Here is a 21,337-nt window from a genome sequence, read left to right as displayed (position 1 = left end):
TGCAACTGCTTCATTTCCCCAAGCATATTCTCTGTACCAATGAGTGATACGAAGTGATGGATATAACCTAAGAAAGGCTGACCCTTAAATATGTCTAGATGCAAGTCTTTAACCAAGCTAGTGGTCCCTCAAATCATGTCTTATATGATTAAATGTAAGCCCCACACAAAAAAATGTGTATAGGACTGGACCATGGTTTCTTTATCTTTACAGTGGGAATCATGATGACCTATATCAATATAGCGAGGACACTGCATATTAAAAAATTGTAATACTGGCATAGAGTTTTCCTTACTACAGTGTCCTGGCTTTCAATATCATTGGATTTCTTGGCTACAAAATCTGATGAACACGGGTTCTTGTTCTTATATTTGCTTGCTGTTTTCCTTTCTGAAGTAAGCAATCCTGATTTCTTAAGTTTCTCTCACTTCTTTAAAAAGACTTGCCTATCTATGCATGCCTGAATTGGTTAACATCTTTAAAGAGTGGAATTTAGCAATACCACAAGCAATACTGCAGTATCTAATGTAATCGCTGTGGATAAAATCATACTGCTGCGTTACATTTAAGCTTACATTACAATTTTATGTGTATCTTACAATTGTGGGTCTCTCTTCCCTTGGACACTTATTGAAGTCTGAGTGTGCAAATTTTCCAGAACTGTTATAAGGACCACTTTATATGTTACAGAAAAAATGAGTTGCTGTTTGTCCCTTACATCTCTCTGGGGCACTTACCATGACAAGTGGAGGAGAAATATATGCCAGTAAACATGTGCCAGGGAGCGTGGAACCACATATTTTTCAATAATGCAGCTTCTCTCCACCTGAAAAGATGGTTGCTGTGCCATGAACAAATGGGGCCTCATCCTTTCCATAATGTGTGAAGTGAGCCTGAAGGCCAAATAACATGACACAGAGTTCTGTGCTATTTTCATTTGTGTGCTTTTAAAAAACAAAACAAAAGCAGCCTGCCAGTCTGAGTACTGGACTAGTAAGCGGGAATAAGGTACTTAACTCTTTACTCTTAAGTATTTTTGCAGTTCAAAACAGCCCTCCCTAAGCTGCTTTTCTCCTCACAGGAGATTCTATTTTCTCTGTCCTTCAAGGACAGGAAAGTCGCTTGCCAGGTACAATGTGGAGCAGGCAGATGGCAAGAAGGCAAATAGTTGGGCAGTGTTTTCCCACCCACTTGAGCTAAAGCAACACTGGGTAAATTTCAGTTCAATGTAGTGTGTTGAATCTAATGGTGTCTATCCACTCATGCAATAGGACTTTCATGTCCTCTCCTCCCCACTGCAGCCCCCCGCACCCCCCTCAAGTCTGCTGCAGAGGTTTGGGGGACGCTCCTGAGCAGATATGAGGTGTGTGCCAAGGGCTGCAGAGGAGAAGAGAGGAGAGGACAGGGAAGTCCCTTTGCACAAGTGGAAGTTCCATTGTGTGACACTGGATCCAAGACAGTATGTCATATTGTATATTTAACTGTATCTGGTTGGTTTTATTGAGCTACTATTACCTACCCTGAGATTTGGGGATGGGGGGGGGGTTAGATAAATTTTTTTGATATTATATTATATTGTATTGTTATTGTTGTTGTTATTATTATTATTATTATTATTATTATTATTATATTTAGCTAATATTATTAGCACTACCTTGATGGCTTTTTAGCAAGTAAGGCAGTATAAATAAATACATATGTAGTATCTCTTCTACAATGTTGTGAATTACGGGTATCATTTCACTGGGCAGCATAGGAAAACCCGAGAGTAAAATGGAAGACAACCAGGTTTCTGTGGAGAGAGATGAAGGTAGGAGAAAGTGGACAAAAAGCTGAAATCCATTCCCGTACCTAAAGCAAGGGCATAGATGTCTAGCATAACAATCAGCATGCTGCCCACTCTCAGTGCTTAAAACCGTTTATCTTTCATCCACATAAATCCACTTACTGTTCTTCCCAATGACAACAGAGAAGTACTTAAAGTCAGTCAGGGCCACTTTGCACATGATGTTTGTCCTACAGTAATACAGTTTGCATGTAGAAAAAAAAGCATGTATGCTGTCATGGGTGGAAAGCATACATATCTATGTCGCTATGTGCAATGGGAGTTGCCACTGCTTCTCAGCGCACATACATATGGCAAAGTAGACACATGTATGAATAATTCATGTACAATGGTATGTGTACGTATCATATGTGCTTTTCCAACATGGAATGTGAAAATATTAACGATGTAAGAAAACTGTTAAGTATGGAAGATTCCTTAAAGTGAGAATGAACTTGACAAAACCACGTGAACAACAGGTAATTTTATAGCTAATATTAGTGCCCTCCCCCACAAGCTGAAGGCATTTTCTTACACAGACACTAATTTTACATGACCCAGGTTGCTCTCCTGAAGACTCTTCCTCCAATGCACTCCCTTACAAACCGCTAGGACTATCCTTGTTCCACACAGGTAAGGTATCTGTCTGATCTTTTTGTAACTAGGAAAGGTATGTCACACCCTGACTTTTGGTCTTCTATGGTCTGTTGTTGCTTTAGGCAGCATAATCTACAAATGGCTCTATCTATGGTCAATAATCTTAGAAATATCATGAGCCAATAAAGAAACATGTTGTTCCTATGTAATGAATTAGAAGTACTATACGACAAAGAGTTTCAAACAGATTACCATCGTGCTAAGCATTAATAATGGTCACCTAAGACAAATTCTTTCCATTTCGCTTCCATTTATTTGGGGGGATGGGAATGTGTTGATGGATCAATGCCTAGGAAAATTTTAGGGAAATGTTGACCCAGAGCATGCTGGAATGTGTGCAAGACATGAACCAAAGCACAAAGCTCCATTAACAGGCAGAAAATAGGGAAGGCAATAACATCATATGGTATCATGTTATTGTTCAAAGTGTGTTCTAAATACATGAGAGCTCTACAGTTCTGACCAAAGGTTTTCAGAGAAATTAAATACTTGCTTTCAAGCAAATCAAACAAATTAATACTCCATGGTCTTTGTTTCTGAGAGGTGCTAAAATGCAGTTATGAGAAAGGAAGTTATTATAAAGCATTATAAAGCATTTAAATCTATTATTTTGAGAAAAATAATAGGTCCTTGGGAGGCAAAGAGAATGAAGGTGAACGCTGTAGAGTCATTATAGAACTGGCAGAGCAGGTATAACAGCCATCATGACTTATGAAGGGTTCATAATATGTTGTTATGCATGGTAAATATCTGCTGGGTATAAAGTTTTAAGAGGCTCCTTCTGCACATGAACCAAAAGCTTTGCCAACTGGATTTACTTAGCCAAAAGTAACAAACATGGCTGCCACATGTGGACCTGTTTTTATCAACAGGGAGACCCAACTCTGGTCGAAGAGAACATCTTATAATTTTGGATGGAGCATCAATAATGCCAAGCTCTTCATTCCAGTAATTTATGGTTCCTAGTTAATCCAGCATTTGAATTCATAACACCAGAGATGAAGGAATCAAAAGGGCCAAAGAGGCCGACCTGCTTGCCATAAGGAAGCACCACCCATCCACCAGTGTTTAACAGACCAACAGATGCAAGTTATTTGGTAGGTTCTTCTGTGCAAGCCCAATTGAGATGAATTTGTGTGGCATTTCATAAACTCCTGAGCTGGCATAAGTCTTTGATAAAATGAAATTATTGGGGGATGCCATGGTGTTAAAAAAAATCACCAACAACTTAGTAGGAACTTACCACAACAGACAATAGTAAAAGTGGGGAGGAGGATCAGCAACCAGGGCAATAGAGGAGAAAACAGAAAGTATTTTAATTAGGGAAAATCCAAAACAAATAAGCAGCATTTGGCAGCAAATAAACAAAACAAAAAAGTACTCTGAAAATAGGAAGTGAATAAAAAGCATGCGATGGGTATTAAAGGCCACACAAGGGAAAATGTCCAGCAAGAGGAAACTTCAAGTGCAAAGCAGTGGACAAGAACATAAACCATGGGTGTGTTTTACCATGCAATAAAACATTACTGAATGATGTTAAAATTGTAACTGATGATAGGATATACCTCAGGGGTCGATTTAGCATCACACACATTGATCAGAAAAGATGCTCACAGGCTGTCATCCCATTAACTGGTAACTGAACAGCCACAAATTGGGGGCGCTCCACACATTATCCTTGTGCCATGGTTGCCTCTTGTGCTGTGGTTTGTGCCAATTTTAACAACACCAGGGAAACCCTTCATTTTGGGGAGGGGGTGTTTAGCGTGGATACTAGCAGCCCAACTGTATGGGTGCCACTTTAAGCAAGCAGCTAACTGGGTGGAGTTAGTTTTTCGTTTTGGGTTTGTTGTGGCAACCACAGCAACAATGATGTGCTTTACAGTCAAAGTGGGCAGATTAAAAAGCTAAATTTGCTTGGAGACATCATACCAATAAGCAGCCAAGTACCTTTATATTTGGGGTTATAATTAAAGTATCTAAACTATCAGTTCCTTCAAGGATGGATATAAACATTTGAACCAACTCTGTTAAGCCTGCCTAGTACCATTGTTACACAAGTAGCTAGCAGGCCTAAAAAGATAGCTGACGTGCCATGTACATCCTGGGACCACCCATTTGACAGGCCTAGATTAAGCACCTTTGAACCCAAGTTCAGGCCCCAGGTGGTACAAAACTGCATGTTGGTGCCAAAAGTAAACTTGGCCCCTTAAGGCTCTCATTGCAGCTAGAGGGCCATGGAAATGAAGGGCCACAAAAATCCTGACATTATGTGCTTTCAGGACCTTTTGGCCTTCTTGGAATTGCTGTCCTGGATGGAAGTTCTAAAGAAAAAGCCAGAGTAAGAATGATAAAGATAGAGCAATATGGGCCAGAGAAAACCAAAAACAGAAACCATCACTTGCACAGCATATTTTATGGGTGGTGGTGGAATGTTCAAAATCATACAAATATTTAGTAAGAACAAAAAATGCCAAAATTCCACATATTTCAGCTATGTACCAATTCTTAGAATTTCTTCCAAAAATGTGCCTGTATGCTATCTCTCTCTCTCTCTCTCTCTCTCTCTCTCTCTATATATATATATATATATATATATGGAGATACTTTTATTAGGTTGTATCCAATGTTAGTCCTACGTAGAGAAGAACCATTTAAATGAATGGGACTTAAATTAGTTGTGGCTAACTTAAGTCTCATTCATTTCAATGGGTCAACTCTACATAGGATTAACACTGGATACCACCCATTGTTTTCAAATGACGGTCAAAGTTATGTTGCTGCATATTGGGCACGACTGTAAGAAAGTTAAAGGCACTCAAATGTACTCCATTGAAATTAATAGGGCCTTAACGGTGTGGTGTGCTTTAGCTACAGTTATTTCCATGGGAATTGGGTATATCTGACATTGTCTAGAGTGCACCTATCCCGTAGCAAAAAAGGAAACTAAGATCTTTAGTAATACATCTGCCAGACATCAGTCTGGAGAGTGGCTCTATCCTTTCTGAAGCAACCAAAACTGGGTGGAGTCGGCCTCCACTGAAGAGCAGGACCTAACTCCTGAAGAGTACAGAATGTCCTCCTGAGTCAGGGGAGAGCTTGACTATTTCTTGGCCATTTGTCTGGATATGAAAGTCAAAAGGCCAGCTGGATTGAGACCTTGCTCAATAAGAAAGGTCACATTACAAATCTCTCTGTTGCTTTCAAACAGCAAAGCAAATTGCACAAAAGTCTTTCTGCTTCTTGTCCAAGTTCAGACACTCATTACAGGTGTCAAAAACTGATCTTGAAAGGTTTCAGGAGCTAGCCCACAGGGCACACAGCTCAGGAAGCAAGCTGAAGCAGAAGTTCATATACTTCTCTGTAAGCCCCCAGCCCATGGGACTATAGGCAAGGCTGGGGGTGTGGCTGTTATCAGCCAGAGATCATATAAAGCTGGAGTGTACAAACATTTGGCTCCAAGGGCTGAACTGAGTCTGCCGTGGTGTCTGGGACTGCTGTTATGCACATACAGGCATGCACATGTACACACATGCACCCATTCACACTGGCCCAGGCACACACACACACACACTCATTCACATTCCACTCCCTCACATATACACACATACTGCTTCCACTCCTGGACAGGACTTTCCCTTGCTAGTGCTAATAAGGAATCCCTGGGTGGGGTCCCAACAGCATTTCAGGCCACACTGAAAGTGGCCAAGGGCCTCATACGGGGCTCGCTAGTTGTGTACTCATGATATAAAGGGGCTCTAACCAAGCTTTAGCTCAGTCAGGCTGGGGACACTCAAAAAATGGAGGCACTTTTCAACAATCACAAAAGTTAAAAGCAGAATTAAAAAGACTGTTTGGGCTTACCTCCACATGTAATCAACTTGATTTGCATATGACTTTCAGGGATGTGGAAGATGAAAAACTATAGTTAATGGACAGGCTGTACTTATTCTTTAACATTCTTATTCGAAAGCTGTTACCCTTTAATGTGAAAAAATTGAGTAGGCTCATCTTACTGTTGCTATCTTTTCTTTAATGATTGAAAGATGCAGATGGAAAAGGTGCATCTGTTGGATTTCTGCCTTTATGAAGCTATTAAAGGCCCCACCGTTAAAAAAAGCCCTTATAACTCTAGTTGTTCCTTTAAATTCATGATTATCAAGATGAATTCATGAGACATCTATGACAGCAATCCAGCAACGTGATTTAAAGAAAAGGAAGTTTAAGGAGCACTTTGGGGTTTCAGCAGAAGTTGCTGGAGGTAAAATAGGCCAATAAAACCTAATCTGAATGTCTATATTGTAATTGATTAATCTGGGCTTCTTTTTTGGGTTCAGATCCCTCAGCATTTCTTTCATGCCATTGCAACAAACCTGTATGTGAAACCAAGAGGGCTTGGTATTGGCCTGGTTCAGATGATCAGGATCTCAGCTTACTAAGCCGAGATACACAGAAGCTGCATGCGCTGGAGTGCAGAAGGTACAGCTCACAGGAGTTAACCATAGTTTCTTGTTACATCCTATTGGGAATTATGGCTACTGACTTCCAAACACACTAGCATATGGAAGCCAAATTTAAACCATAACTTCATATTCTGACTTGTTTAGAAGCCTTCAACCATACAGTTTCCTGGTTCAGACATAATGAGGAACTATAGTTAATTGAACACATGCTGCCTTTTGTTTGCCACTCATGCATATCTTGGATTATTAAGCCAAGATCTTGATCATCTCAATGTGGCCACTACTTCAAAAATAAGTGAAAAACCTAGGATTCTTATACAAGCCAAGGCAATTGGTGGGTTGTATTTAACACAGGATTTGGAGTAGGCTGCTCCTATTATAGACTGAGGACTAATGTCATGGCTTAGGCTCTGATGTATATTGGGTCCAGATGTATTAGAACCCAATCACAGAACGAAAACAAAGTAGTCCACTCAACACTCATTGAGCTCTATCACTTAATTCTTAGGGATTTTGGAACTGGGGCTATATTCGAGTTAATTTCACTCTTGCTCAAAATGTCACGTAACAGATCTGTATTTATAATTTGTAAATAATGCGAGTGAACATCTTTCTAATGGGAAGCAGTCTTTGCATTCAGTGTCTCTGAGCATTAGAACTTAAATCGACCCCTGTGTCGGGGGTGAAAACATGGTAGGAAGAGATGGCATTCTGTGTCAATATTGATGAGAAATGGAATATAAAAATAACAAACTAGTGATGGTAAAAAGTGGCTCATTCGCCAAAGAACCTCATTAGTGTCATAATACAGAGGCATTCATGCACTACCTAAATTGTCTAAAACAACCACAACAGTTTTACTGATATTTCTTTGGTTAATTAATTCAGGTCAATAGCAGACAGCAACAGAAATACCCACAGCTAGCACATGTGGGCAAAGCATTGGCAGGAGTCATAAATCTATTAGTGTTCTTTACTAACTAAAACATTACCTACCTCCCAGCCAGTACTCTGTGTAATAAAAAGTAAACAAAAAAGTATGTCACAGAAGCAAATCAGAACTCTCTTCTCAAAGGCCAAAATATCACCATCAGCAATAAGGTGCTGTTCACTTGAAATGGCTTGAAGGTTTTTTAGCTGCCAACCATTTAAGGTAGCCCTTTCATTTCATTAAGAGCCTCGTGTGGCGCAGAGTGGTAGGCGGCGGTAAATGCAACCGAAACTCTCCCCATGACCTGAGTTCAATCCCAGCGGAAGCTGGTTTTCAGGTAGCCGGCTCAGGTCGACTCAGCCCTCCATCCTTCCGAGGTTGGTAAAATGAGTACCCAGCTTGCTGGGGGAAAGGTAGTTAGGACTGGGGAACGCAATGGCAAACCACCCCACTATACAGTCTGCCAGGAAAACGCCAAGGAAAAACAGAATCCCTCTAGGGGTCAGTAATGACTCGGTGCTTGCACAAGAGGAACCTTTCCTTTTCCTTCTTCATTTCATTTAGCCCAGAATAAATATTACAGTATGCAGAAAACTATTTTCCATTATTAAGAATCAAATGTGAACATGAATTCTCTGAGCATCTGCAATTATTAGAGCACATTCATCATTCCATTATTACAGCATGTTCACCACTGGCTAAAATTCAGCTAATTAATTCAGTAGTTTAGTCCTGGTGCAGAAATTCAGATTTTGTGCTGACCTGTGCAACAAAATTCAGTTTCCAAGGAAGGGAGGTCAACATTAGTTTTGTGTTATTACTTTTTACATCTGTAAAACGGAATGTGATGTATTTCTGAATGCGCTTGAGCTCTCATTAAAAGTTAATAGATTTTACAGTGAATTGTCCAAACAATATTTACCATATGATAAACAGATTTATATGCATTGTATCTGAAGTATGGGTTCATTTAGGAAATATAAATCTAATAGAAACGAAAGACAATCACCTCAACCGAGCAGCACCACTGAGGCCCTACGTAGATGCAGTGTTCCTGATTCCTAGAACATCGGTAAGGGAGCAGGAGTTGGCTGCAAGTTAGTGCTGATGAAGTATCAACTACTTAGTTTCAAATTCTGGTTTCAAATGCTTGTAAAGAGGGAAGCCTTAACAGTAGCATTAATGTCAACCATGGTTAAGGTCAGAGCTGACCTCAGCTTGAACTGCTGGGAAACACTGGTTTGCAAAGGGTGGATGGAATTTGTGCCACAAAGGTGCTGTGGCATAGGGGGAGAGTTACATGCCCACAAAGGCTCCAAAGGGAACACTGGACAGCCAGTATGGTGTAGTGGTTAGAGTGCTGGACTGGGACTGGGGAGATCCAAGTTCTAGTCCCCACTCTGCCATGACGCTCACTGGGTTGTTAGGATAAAATGGAGAGGAGAAAGACTTTGCAAGCCACCGTGGCTTCCCTGCAAGAGGAAAAAAGGCGGGATATAAATGGAATAATAACATTTTTTTTAAAACCAAGCATCACATGAGCCAAGGCTGCTTTCTAGCCTTCTATGCAGGGAAAGTGATGTGTGGAACATTACCTTAAAATGTTCTTATTTTTACTTACAGTCCAATTTTATCCCAGCCTACCACTGCTGCAACATAAATTTCGCCTGGCTTTGCCCCACATGCCACAGAAACTTTCATCTTAGTTCTTTGCCATAGCTTTTGGTGGACAGCTTGTGGCCCTCCAGATGTTTTGGCCTACAACTCCCATCAGCTCTAGCCAGCATACCCATCAGTGAGGGATCATGGGAGTTGCAAGTCAAAACATCTGGAGAGCCACTGGTTGTGCACTCCTGTTTTAGGGGAATGCAAACAAGAAAAAAAATCCCCAGGGTGTCCACTCAAGGTGACCCAATAGGAAAACACCTTAACTACATTGGATACTTTCATATGTTGTAAAGGCAGCCTTCCGTTTGGATAACAATGGATTCATAGCCTGTAGAGATGAACACGCTACATGACAGTCACCTGACCCAGGTGGAGGGCTCTGGAAAAATGAGGAGTGATCTAATGGCTATGTCTGACTGGTTTTGCAGATTCCACAGTCTGTAATGTGGTCCATGGGTTCTCCTATATCAGGATGCTTTGGTGACATGAAAAAACTACTATAAGTAGGTTTTCCTGTATGTTGTATAGGGGCAGGGGGAATTGCCCTAATACATTTTTACAATGTCTTCAATGCAGATCCTGCAGGCAGGATTTCAAGTTGTTACCTGGTGAACTATTTTGCTGAATGCCTCCTGGAGTTTACCATGAATCGTGGCCAGTTTCTTGGCATCTCTGTTAGCTTCATGAATCGGAATAAGGATTTTGTAAACCTCGTTGACTGCTTCATACATGCCAGCCTACAAAACAGTGTATGTCAGATGGATCCATCACTTTGTCAAGGAAATAAACAACAAGAATTGCAAGTGCAATATGTGATTAAAATGCCTCTGTATGACAATGAAATCAAAGTGCTTGTTTGGGATACTTTTGTTACTAAGGTGGAATAAGTAGCACACAATAAAAGTATTACGTATTCAAAAATAACATGTAAAGAGTCAGGTATGAAATTTGTGCAAACATATATTTTTCTGAGCGCTAATGGTATGCGCCAGCCCATAAATGTGAAATGTTTGCACACCAGCAATATATGGCCCTAGGTAGCAGCTGTGGTGGGGTGCCAACCCTGCACATGTTTGCTCCAGCCCATGAAACACAAGCCTCTTAAAGATTATGCCGGCTGCATGAAGTGCCTACTCAGGCAAGTGCTTTTCAGTAGCCCTCACAACAACCTCTATCTCATTTTTAATTAGCCCTATGGCTTTCGAAGACATCTGCTGGCAGCAGTACACACCCATACAAATGTCTGCATCTCACAATACTGCTCTAGCGCAAATTCCAGAGTACAAAATATACACATATCCCAACATGTTTGAAGAACACATGTGTCTATGAAAAAACTGGCTTTTCCCCTCAAAATACTCACAGAAAGGGATCAGGGGATCCATTTGCCCATATTTTTACCTCCCCCCTTTCACTACCTTCTAGGGTTCTTGCCAAGGGTGGAACCCATTGCTTGCTCACTCACTGGATCATATTTGCGCCACCACTCTGATTCAGAGGGCCGGTTCACATGATCAAAACAGACCACAATGGGTTGTTTAAGCCACTGAGCTGCTGTGTGTGCTGGTCAGCATTTTCCATATTCAGCCCCCGACCACGGTTGTTGTGTTGTCCGAATCTAGCCACTGTGGGTTATGCGTGGGTTAAACAACCCTCATATAACTCTACAACAGACCATAGTGGGCAGCTTGATCATGTGAACCAGGTCAGTATGTTGAATTCAATGGATGGAACAACCAAGGCCACCTGAATCCTGGCAACATGCTCCTTAGGAACACATTATCCCCCACCACCTCCTCTGGGACACCCAGTCACACGGCCTCCTGCCCATTGCCTACAATCAGTCTCTGTCTTAGCCAGGTCCAAGAATAAGCAGGTAGCTCACAGCAGACATAGTAGCGGGGGCTGATGTATACCCAAAATGGGGCTCAAAATTTACAGTCCTTTAAATTAAGTCCCAGTCCACTGATGGACTCCTTCCCCACATTTCATGGTAAGGCAAGTCCCACACTACAGGAATTCAAAGAATTGTAGTGCTGATTTAAAAGGTTTCATAGCAAATACTAAATTCACTTATTATAGCTGGATCATCATTGATTATAACGTATTTTGGAAACAGAATTCAACAGCGCTCCCAACAGCATAAAAATGTGTGGTCTGATCCATAAACACCTTCATTCAGTGCTATTTCCCGTGAAAAGTCTCCATTACATTCAACTGAGTGGAGATACTTTATGGTGCGCTTCTGACTTTTGCGCCCAGTGTTTTCTAACAAGTAGTGTAGTGGTCAGTCATACCATACAACCATAATGGATTACTAAACTAAATACATGCATTAAACTCTTCTACCATGGAGAAAGAGGCTGCAGCTTGTTCCAGCAATCCAACCAGACCTGCTTCTGTAAAATACTTTCCAGAGCATATCCCTTCTTCATCTGGTGATACAACATCATCAGAAACTGCAGATTCTTCTAGAACGTTTGAGGAGATGTTCTGAGGGAATACAAAACGTTTACTTTCAGCAGCAACAGTGTTATACTACATAAATTCACACCCAAGATTATTTCCTGAAAATACTCTCTTACACTGCAATCCGAGCCCCTGGAGCTGGCAAGTGCAAGGCCCTGAATCAAGGCATTTTGGGGGGAGGATGCCAGTGGCTTTTGATCCACGGGATCCAAAGCTGTGCAGATGCTGCGAGGAGCACCAGGATCACACCCCTCAGATACATCAGTCCGGACTGGCATAGCCACATCCCCCCCATTATTTACAATGGGAAAGGTTTTTTAAAAACCTGTACCGCTGGTGAAAAAAACAACAGGCTGTGGTGCTGGTGGATTTGCCTCATTGCTCCCTTTGCCCATTTAGGATTGCTTTGTTAACATAGATGATGTTATGTTTTCTGGGACCTTACACCATCCGACTGCACAGTTTGGTCAATAAAAAGTATTACCTGAAATGTAACGCATCCTACAGGGAGATATTTTCGATCCTCAAGCATGCTTAAGTACTCGGCAACAAGAGCTGCAGAGTGGACCAAACACTGTGCAGATTCTGCGTGGTTGCTCCTCTCAGAGTGTTTGCCAGCCATGTTCTGCAGCCAGGTGAGTCGCAGGTCTGGGGAATTCTGGTAACCCTTTGCAATTCTAGTATTTAAAAACCCAGAAGACTCCCATCAGTGCATGTTGACTTGATTATCTTTTCTTAGACAGCAGCAAGCTCAGTAAGACTCTACCTGTACATCAAGTCAAGCTCAAGCTCAGTAAGACTCTACCTGTACGTCAAGTCAAGCTCAAGCTCAGTAAGACTCTACCTGTACGTCAAGTCAAGCTCAAGCTCAGTAAGACTCTACCTGTACATCAAGTCAAGCTCAAACTCAGTAAGACTCTACCTGTACATCAAGTCAATCAGCATCTCTGGATCTTCCTGGTGCTCTTTCATTTTAACTGTATCAGACAGGATCATATGGAGGTTGAACACAAGATCCTGGACCTTAAATGCAAAAAAAAAAAATTGGACCTGAAACCAATATCCTGTGCAAAACAAGCACCTGTCTGTTACTTTGGAATTGTGTAATAGTAAGAAAATGTTGCCACGGTATAAATAAAGTCCACCAGGGAACTGTACATTTTCCTCCAGTATGTTTAAGTTCACCTTCTCACTCAATATAAACCATTAAGACCTGAATTTAGCAAAACCAAAAGAATAATACAATAAAACTTGTACAATGTTCGGTCCACAGAAAGCATTTTAAAACTTTTCAACTGAATTTGAAACTTATTTTTATATTCAAATTAGTAAATCCCATTTAATTTTAGCCTCAACAGACTGAACGGAGATCTGGAATTCTAGTCCACATTTTTATGCATCATGTCATGAGTCAATATCCTGGAACAGGAGCCCCTGGACACTGAAAACTTGCAGTGTCCTGTTCATCTGCAAAGAAAACATTTGATATTCCTATTGAATCTAAAAGCCAATTAATTATCTGAGGAAATTAACTGAGGAATTCTATAGCAGATCTCAAGGAAATCAATTAGCGATAATTTTTCATGCCAAGTAGTATTCTTCCTAACCTGATCAGGGAATGTTGTCTCCCTTAATTCCAGGTCCTCTTCAGCATAGGTCAAGATGGTCTTCAGAGAACGTCTCAGAAACTCCTCATTAAAATTCTGAGATGTTCCCACCAGGGATGAGAGCGACATAGTCACCTGCATTTTCACTCTGGCAAAGTTCTGAAACAGAGGAATTGTTACTGAGCCAATATCGCTTAATCCCTTAGTAATGATATTGTTCTCAACAACACTAGCTTAATAAATATCACAGCCCCAAGCTACAAAATACAGCATTCTTGTTTGAGATTTCTAAAAGGATCTGGCCAGCAGAATTCCTTTTGTTTGGAAACTCTATCTATCTATGGTTGATGGATGGCTGGATTGCTTTAACTCCAGATTAACTTGTTCTCCTTTACAGAGTGTCTAGGAATACACCTTCTGAATGTAAGATACAAGGCAAGTCTTTTGGTCTAACTCCCTTCAGAATAGGTACCCCTTCCTCAAAAATGCAAGGGTGCCCCATCTCCCACTGGCTCTACAATTCAGGTACATGCCATGCTTTCAGAAATGATATACTTACATTCCCAATCTCAAAGTTTTGCCTCATAAGAAGGTACAGAGAGGCACTGGCATGAGAGCGTATGGTGCTAATACTACTGCTGCAGTGGCGCAGGAGTCGAAGGCATAAGTCAGCACACTGCTCAGTCTCTTCTTCAAACAGCAGTTCTGGGAACTATAATGGCATCACAAGAGACAAGTCATTCAACAGAAGTAGCTGGGCCTAAAGAGCATCCCAAATGCCAAGATGCTGTTACATTAGTTACACTAAGGTGATTATCTGCTCCCATCTCTCCTTAGCCCAGCTGTACACCCACTCCAGTAAAACAAGTCCCAGGTTACACTAAAATCGTGGAAGGTAAAAACTCTTCCCAATTCTCAAAACAAGGTAGCCAAATATTGAAGTGAAATTCTTAAATGAAGCCCTAAATGTTGATACTGAAGAGGCTCAAAGATCAAATTAGACAAAATCTCTCCATTTTGTCCTTCACCCAAAGAACACTCACCTTTGAGACCAAGGCCCTCTGAGTAGCAAAGCAATGTTGTAGATAAAGAGCACTCTGATTGCAGGCCATGCTATGTAAAAGAGCCTTCAGCACTCCGCCAAGAATACTTTCTTTGGATTCAGTCACAGAGACTGTCTGTAACCAAAGACAGGAGGATATAAGAAAAAGAGAGAGGAAGTTACCTTTAGAGTTGTCAAGGGTGGAAGTTACCTCAAAGGAAAGCACTGCAAATGTTTACAATGGAGAGTTGATAACCAAGTCTATGCCGTCAGCAGTCCAGGGACAAGAGGAGTGAGGGGAATATGGCGAGCAAAGAAGTATTCGCATTAAGGAAAATGCCCAGCATGCTCAGGGTAATAAAATTAGCCCTATTCTTATAGTATGTTCTGTGCCATATGGTCAGAAATTACAGCAGTTTTTACACACACGCGTGCGCACACACACACGCACCCCCCCCACACACACCTATCCCCTATAGAGGCTAACAATTAAAAAGCTTAGGAAATTAAAAAAACCAGAGTTAAAATCATATTTTACAGAGAGAAAAAAGCACAAATGATTAAGGCTGCAATCCTATGCGCATTTACTTCGGAATAATTCCACTGAACTGAGTGGAATTCTCATTTGAGAAAATATGCATAGGATTAGACTGCAGAAAGCAATATTATTATTATTATTATTATTATTATTATTATTATTATTTACTACTACTACTACCACCACCACCACCACCACCATTACTGCTGCTGCCCTTTAGGGCAAGCCCTCACAAAATGGCCTTTCAATAAAAATGTTAAAAACAATGGAACAAATAACACAATAAAAATAGACTAAATTATATCTGATTTACTTGTGTTCTTTGTCCTAGTATTCCCTAGCCACAACCTCCTTTCCCATGTGACTCTATGAAGTAGATAGGCTGAGGTGGCTGAATGTCTAGAAAGCACCAGGAGAAATGCCAATAGTGGAGGGCTATGATCAGCCCTATATTTAACAACTCAAATGGCAGCCATAAGCAACCAGGAATTCCATGCAGGCAACTGAGAGAACTCTGTCCCTCCTCCAATAGCCTACTAAGGTTCTGTGCTTGCCGCAGAGGAAGGAAAGTCCATTTTCCTGTGACCAGCAGGAAAATACAGAGGCCTAGCAGAAGAGAGACTCTAGCCGGCCAAAAAGCTAGAAGTTGGCTTTTCTATGTAGGCTGTGGAGGACAGAGCTTCCCTTCTTCCATGGCTAGCATGGAAATGCAGACTTCTAGCCTGCACATTTTCTTTGATGGTTAATATCTTTTGTTGGCCTATTTACAAGGCTGGCTGTGACATTAATAATTTCAGAACATGCTTTTACGGGGGTCTTTGCTAGTATTTCCAAGTATTAGCTCTTCGTACAGTGCAACGCCTTTATGCCATTAGACCATTAGGCATTCTGTAAAAAGTTCCTTAGCATCCTCACCTGGACTATTATCTCTAAAGTATCCAAAATAATCAGATTTGCTTCAGTTGCCAAGTTGCCATCAATAAGTGCCTCATGTTCTATCTCTGCCCGTGATCTGGTGGAAGGAAAGAAAGCATTAGCATCTTTTTTTTTATTCAGAGAAGCAAAGGAAAGCAAACTTCATTCTACTGTAGCAGCAGAAAACACCAAAAAGATATATTCTGTGAAAATATATTAAAAGATAGAGATTGAAGAAATAACCAAATTGCTTAAGGTGTTTTTTTTTTTTTTTAATCATGCTTGGTATCCAAAGATCAAAGCAACTAGTTCTGCTGCATTCACATGGAGGTCTGAGGCTTCGAATTCTATGTAGTGGAGGGTGGTGGTTCCTATGTCAGTGGGACAGTGAATCTGCTCCGAGTTTCAGGCAGAACCAGTCAGAACTCTAAAGGAGCTATCTAAGATGCGGAGCTTGGTTCCGAATGAAACTCGGAGTGGATTCACCATACCACTGACATCTGAGCCACCAGCCTCCACTGTTTGTATGTATAAGGTCCCAGCTTCAATCCCTGACATCTCCAGTTAAAGGACCAGTTAGTAGGTGATGTAAGAGATCTCTACCTGAGACACTCTGCTGCCAATCGAAGTAGACAATACTGGTCCAAATGGACCCAAGGTCTGACTCCGTATAAAGCAGCTTCATTAACATAGGATTTTATTCTGAAATAAAGTTAAAAATGCAAGCAACAAAAAGGAAGCGCACACACAAGAAAAGGAAACTCATTACAATTCTTAGTATATCATGGGGAAGAAAATTAGAGTAAAACAGCCAAAGGAGAAGTTCAATAACTATTGCTAGCATTTGGATGTGTACATTATGCAGCTGACCCATAATCAGAAACATGCATTTGTATTTGATTGGAATGTGATCAGAAGTTTGAAGGATGGGGAGATTAACACAGAAACAATGGCTCTATAAGATCTTTACTTGCTACACTGGCTGAGTACATTTGTACATAATTGTGATTTACTGCTGTTTAGAAGGTTGCTTGGGAGAATTCCAATTACAGCTTCTGATGATTGTATTTCCTAAGCCATGGGACAAACCACTTCTGAAACCGACTTTCAAAAGCAGTTTGTGATGTGGAATGTGTCTCCCATTCAAAGAAACCCTCCACCACTAAAAGATAAGTTGCCTTCTACTGAATCAGACGATTGGTCCTTCTAGCCAAGGACTGTCTATTCTGATTATCAGCAGTTCTCCAAGGTCCTCAGCAGAGATCTTTCCCAATCCAAAACCTGCTGCCAGCAGTGGATATCCCAGAGATCACACAAGGGATCTTCTCACCTATAAAGTATGCGCTTGGCTGCTGAGCTCCTCCTGGACATGCCCAAGTGGGCACAACTGAAGTTGTCCTTTGACTCTTAGCAGAAGTATTTTGTATATATTCTCGTTTCCCTGCTTAGCTAAATTATGCCTAATATTTCTTCATTAAAGCTGCATAATATGCAGCAAACTACATATTCAAACTACAATGTATGCACCCAAAACAGTTCAGCTAAGCAAATCAGGGTTGCACTGAAGAAATCAAACATTGTATTCAGATTTATATCAATGAAAGCAGTATATTATACTTCATGATTTGAACACAGGGTGGTGCTATGGGAATGGATTTCTAAGGCTTGCTAATGCTAATATGACTAGGTCGGTATGAGTAGAAATGTACACCTGATGTACAAAACATCCCACTGCTAATTTGCTGTGCTATAAAGTGTACTCCACTTACACCATACATGCTTCCTAAAAGCTGGTAATGATCCCTCATAAATGGTAGCAGCACACGTGCTATGATTTTTCTCAACCTGGACCAGCCAAAATACATTTCTCGCAACATGCCTACGGTCTGAGGAATGCACTGTATTGAAGGTCTCCAAACAAAATGATACTGGACTAACTTAAAAACACACACCCAACTACATTGTTTAAAAAGTGGGGTTTGGTCTTGATCATTTTCCTTGTACAGTATCACTGTTCACTTGATTGATTGATTTATTGCATTTCTATCCTGCCTTTTTTCCTCTTGCAAGGAACCCAAGGCGACCTCCTCCTCCATTTTATCCTCACAACCACAGCCCTGTGAGGTAGGTTGGGCTGAGAGTCTGTGACTGGCCCAAAGTCACCCAGTGAGTTTCCATGGCTGAGTGGGGACTATAACCAGGTTCTCCTGGCTCCCAGTCCAACACTCTCGCCACTATACCACACTGCATTTCCATAGCACTGTTAAATTGATTACTATTAGCTGCATGATAAAAATTCCTACTAGGCACATTAAGCTCCTTCTTGTCTGCAGCTCTTTCTATTTCAGTCCTTACATGGAGAAAAGAAAGCACATTTGTGGAAATGAGCTAGGGGAAATGCACACTCCCGTCTTAGAAGGGATGCCAAATTTCTCATGCCAGTGTTGGCTCTCACAGTGCTCCAATAGGAAGTCTGGGTGATTCAGCTTTCCTGTAGTTCCAGTTACAAAATGGCCTCTCCCAATACAGAATTGCACATCCAGAATCATATAGGGACTACAGTCTCTTGGAACAGAAATTCAAGGGATTATTAATATCTATACACACATACAGTCATACATAAGAAACATATACAGTACATGACACCCTCAGATATACCAATTTTGGGAGGATGCATTTTGATGGGAACTCTTTCATTGTAACATTATTTTGCTTCCCTAAATGGTGAAAGGAAACCTTTCTAGAGTCAGCTCCTACTTCAGAGGAGAGGGGCCACTGGAATCTGATAACGTTGTAAACTGCCCCAAGCCTATCAAGAAGAGGTGAGATTAAAACTAATATAAAAATTTAAAAATATAATAGTTTTGCTGCAAAAGTCTTGTTTACTTACAGGAGGAGAATAAATTGTTAAGGGAGTGGCAGTTGTCATATTGCTATTCCTAAGACGAAACTGGTGGAATTCCACAAGCTCAGAACATGCCAAGCTGCTTTCGCTGCACTTCTGCATCCAGCACAGTCAAATCTCAATCCACTTCTTCTTCAGGACTCTCACACCTACAGCCTGTGCATTTCAGCTCCAGGATGTCCCATGCAGCTGACAACATGGGTGAAGGTGCCAGTCACTCCATATCCCCTGGGCCCATGACTGTGATAAACGTGTTGAAGCTATCTTCCAGCTGGCGCTTGGCAGAAAGCAGCAGCATTCAGAGATCACAGGAGAAAGCATCTTCTCCTCCTTTGGCTGATTTTCCGCTGTCTGAAGGGGGCAGGATCCCCAAGAAAATTTTCTCGAGTCGGCCTGTGTACAGAGTCTAACGTATCATGTTTGGGAAGCAGGGAGTTCGTCTCTACAGGACAGATAGGTTAGTGAGCTAGGTCAGGGAGGTGCAAATAGAGGATTGTCTTTCCCCACAAATATACAGCTTGGCTCACTTGCTGAGCCAATCTGGAATGTTAATTATCTCTTGCATTGTGCAGATATTGTCACAATTTATCTCAGCTTGTGACAGGCTCATTCGCAGAGGATTGCTATCTGGAGTGCATGTAGCCTATAATTAATGGGGGGGCATATGGGCTGGATGATGTAGTGCAATGGCTAAGAGACTGAGTTACAATCTAGGAAGTCTTTAGTTTTAAACTCAGTTCTGCCATACAATCATTTAGTTGCTCTAAGCAAGTTACTTTTTTTTAGACTCCCCCCACCCCCCTCTCCTGCAATATGTGGATATTAATTCTGTGCAACCTTAGAGAGTTGATGTAAGGATTAAAAGATAATGATAAGTATTTTGAATATTCTTATATAAATGCTAATGATGATTATATTGGTTGTTGTTTTTGTAGTCATCATCTCCAGGTTCCTCCCAGCCCCATGTGCCTATGAAGAGATTTCTTTATTGAGGGTAGTAGTAGCAGGGGTGGATTGTGGGTAGGGCAGGCCCCCAGCCTATCTAGTTATTTTAAAGGATAGACCCACCCTGTTAGTTATTATTAGCGTGGGGTTTCAATATTTAACTTTTTACTTGTGTTAACAGAAAAATACAGAAATATTTAGAAAATTAAATTTCACCAGTGTACTCCACCTGTAAAATGGGTACATTTGTCTAGCCTGAGTTTAGAATTAAGCATCTTAAAGTAGTTACTTCCTTGATAATATGCTGCATATATACATGTTATATGTTTTGTGGCTTAATGTGTAGTCTGTGGGTAAGGTCATGTTCTTGAGTTACTGGTTCTGCACATATAGCTAGTTCTTGTTTTGGGTTTGTGGAACACTGTATGAGCCTGGATTATGGTAGATTGATGGTGTTGGCCTCATATCATCGGTGGAGGTTGCCTTCTTCTTGAGTTAGAATTCCATATTTCAGGAGAAGGGGTAACAACCATTTTTAATTGGGGGGAGGGCTTAAGATTTATCTTAGCTGTTGCCACTTATATGACTATCAGCTGCAGCTCTTACACTTTAATTGTGAAGTTTATTCATGTTTAAGCTTTAAAAAACTATAAACATTTTGGAAGATAAAAACATGGCAATACTTAGCAAAGAGTACAGATTCAAATGGAAACAGCCTGTCCCATACCTGACAGACTCAACTTTGGCTCTTGGAACATGCCATGAAGGTGATTTGACCAATATTTTTCTAGAATATGAGTTAAATTCTTTCTGTCTGAAGTATTCTTTAACCAGTGGTTGAAATTTGTCCCTGTGTGTGTGTTCACATGTGCATGACCTTGGACATACACAATCAGCTTTCTATTCTCATTCATGTTCAACTGGAGGTCAATGGAGGCCACTCCATCTGACAGGGCCAAGTAACTGGCAGTCTTGTAGTTATGCATGAACAGATTAATCTCCATCTACCACTTCCAGTTTCTGAAAGATGCGTAAAGTATACCTCAATCAAAGGAATTGGCTTGCTGGGGAATCTGCACCCCTCCAGATGTTGTTGAACTACATCATTCATCCTTGACCATTTGCTATTCTGGAAGTTTAACAACATCTGGAGACTGCAGGTTCCCCACTTTGTTCTTAGGCAATAGCCATTAGATATTCCCACCTTATGCAAATTTGCATCAGAATGGTATTGCCTTGTAAGGGGAAAAATCATTTTTGTTCATTGGACAAAATGAACATATGTTTTTGTGTTGGTATGACACACCTCCTAGCTTTAATATTGTACAAAGTAGATAAACTAATTTCCCATGGCCTTCATGGCTCTTCTTTA

General features: G+C 40.9%; 1 protein-coding gene across 2 annotated transcripts in view; it reads right to left on the bottom strand.

Annotated features, from left to right (window-relative positions):
- The window catches only part of DOCK7 (dedicator of cytokinesis 7), a 152,210-nt gene that overhangs the window by 15,290 nt on the left and 115,583 nt on the right, over positions 1–21,337 (bottom strand). For both annotated transcript variants that reach the window (XM_084852329.1, XM_084852330.1), the window contains 8 exons: positions 16,116–16,212; positions 14,664–14,798; positions 14,180–14,332; positions 13,621–13,779; positions 12,936–13,036; positions 12,498–12,690; positions 11,894–12,037; positions 10,150–10,281 (listed from right to left, as the gene is read on the bottom strand). In XM_084852329.1, coding sequence (XP_084708455.1) covers positions 10,150–10,281; positions 11,894–12,037; positions 12,498–12,690; positions 12,936–13,036; positions 13,621–13,779; positions 14,180–14,332; positions 14,664–14,798; positions 16,116–16,212 — 1,114 coding nt within the window. The remainder of the gene's footprint in view (positions 1–10,149; positions 10,282–11,893; positions 12,038–12,497; positions 12,691–12,935; positions 13,037–13,620; positions 13,780–14,179; positions 14,333–14,663; positions 14,799–16,115; positions 16,213–21,337) is intronic.

The sequence above is a fragment of the Heloderma suspectum genome, chromosome 4 (assembly GCF_057233095.1).
Source record: "Heloderma suspectum isolate Gila_16-S chromosome 4, 16-S_ref, whole genome shotgun sequence".
Taxonomy (NCBI): Eukaryota; Metazoa; Chordata; class Lepidosauria; order Squamata; family Helodermatidae; genus Heloderma; species Heloderma suspectum.
This window is presented reverse-complemented; position numbering and strand designations above follow the sequence as displayed.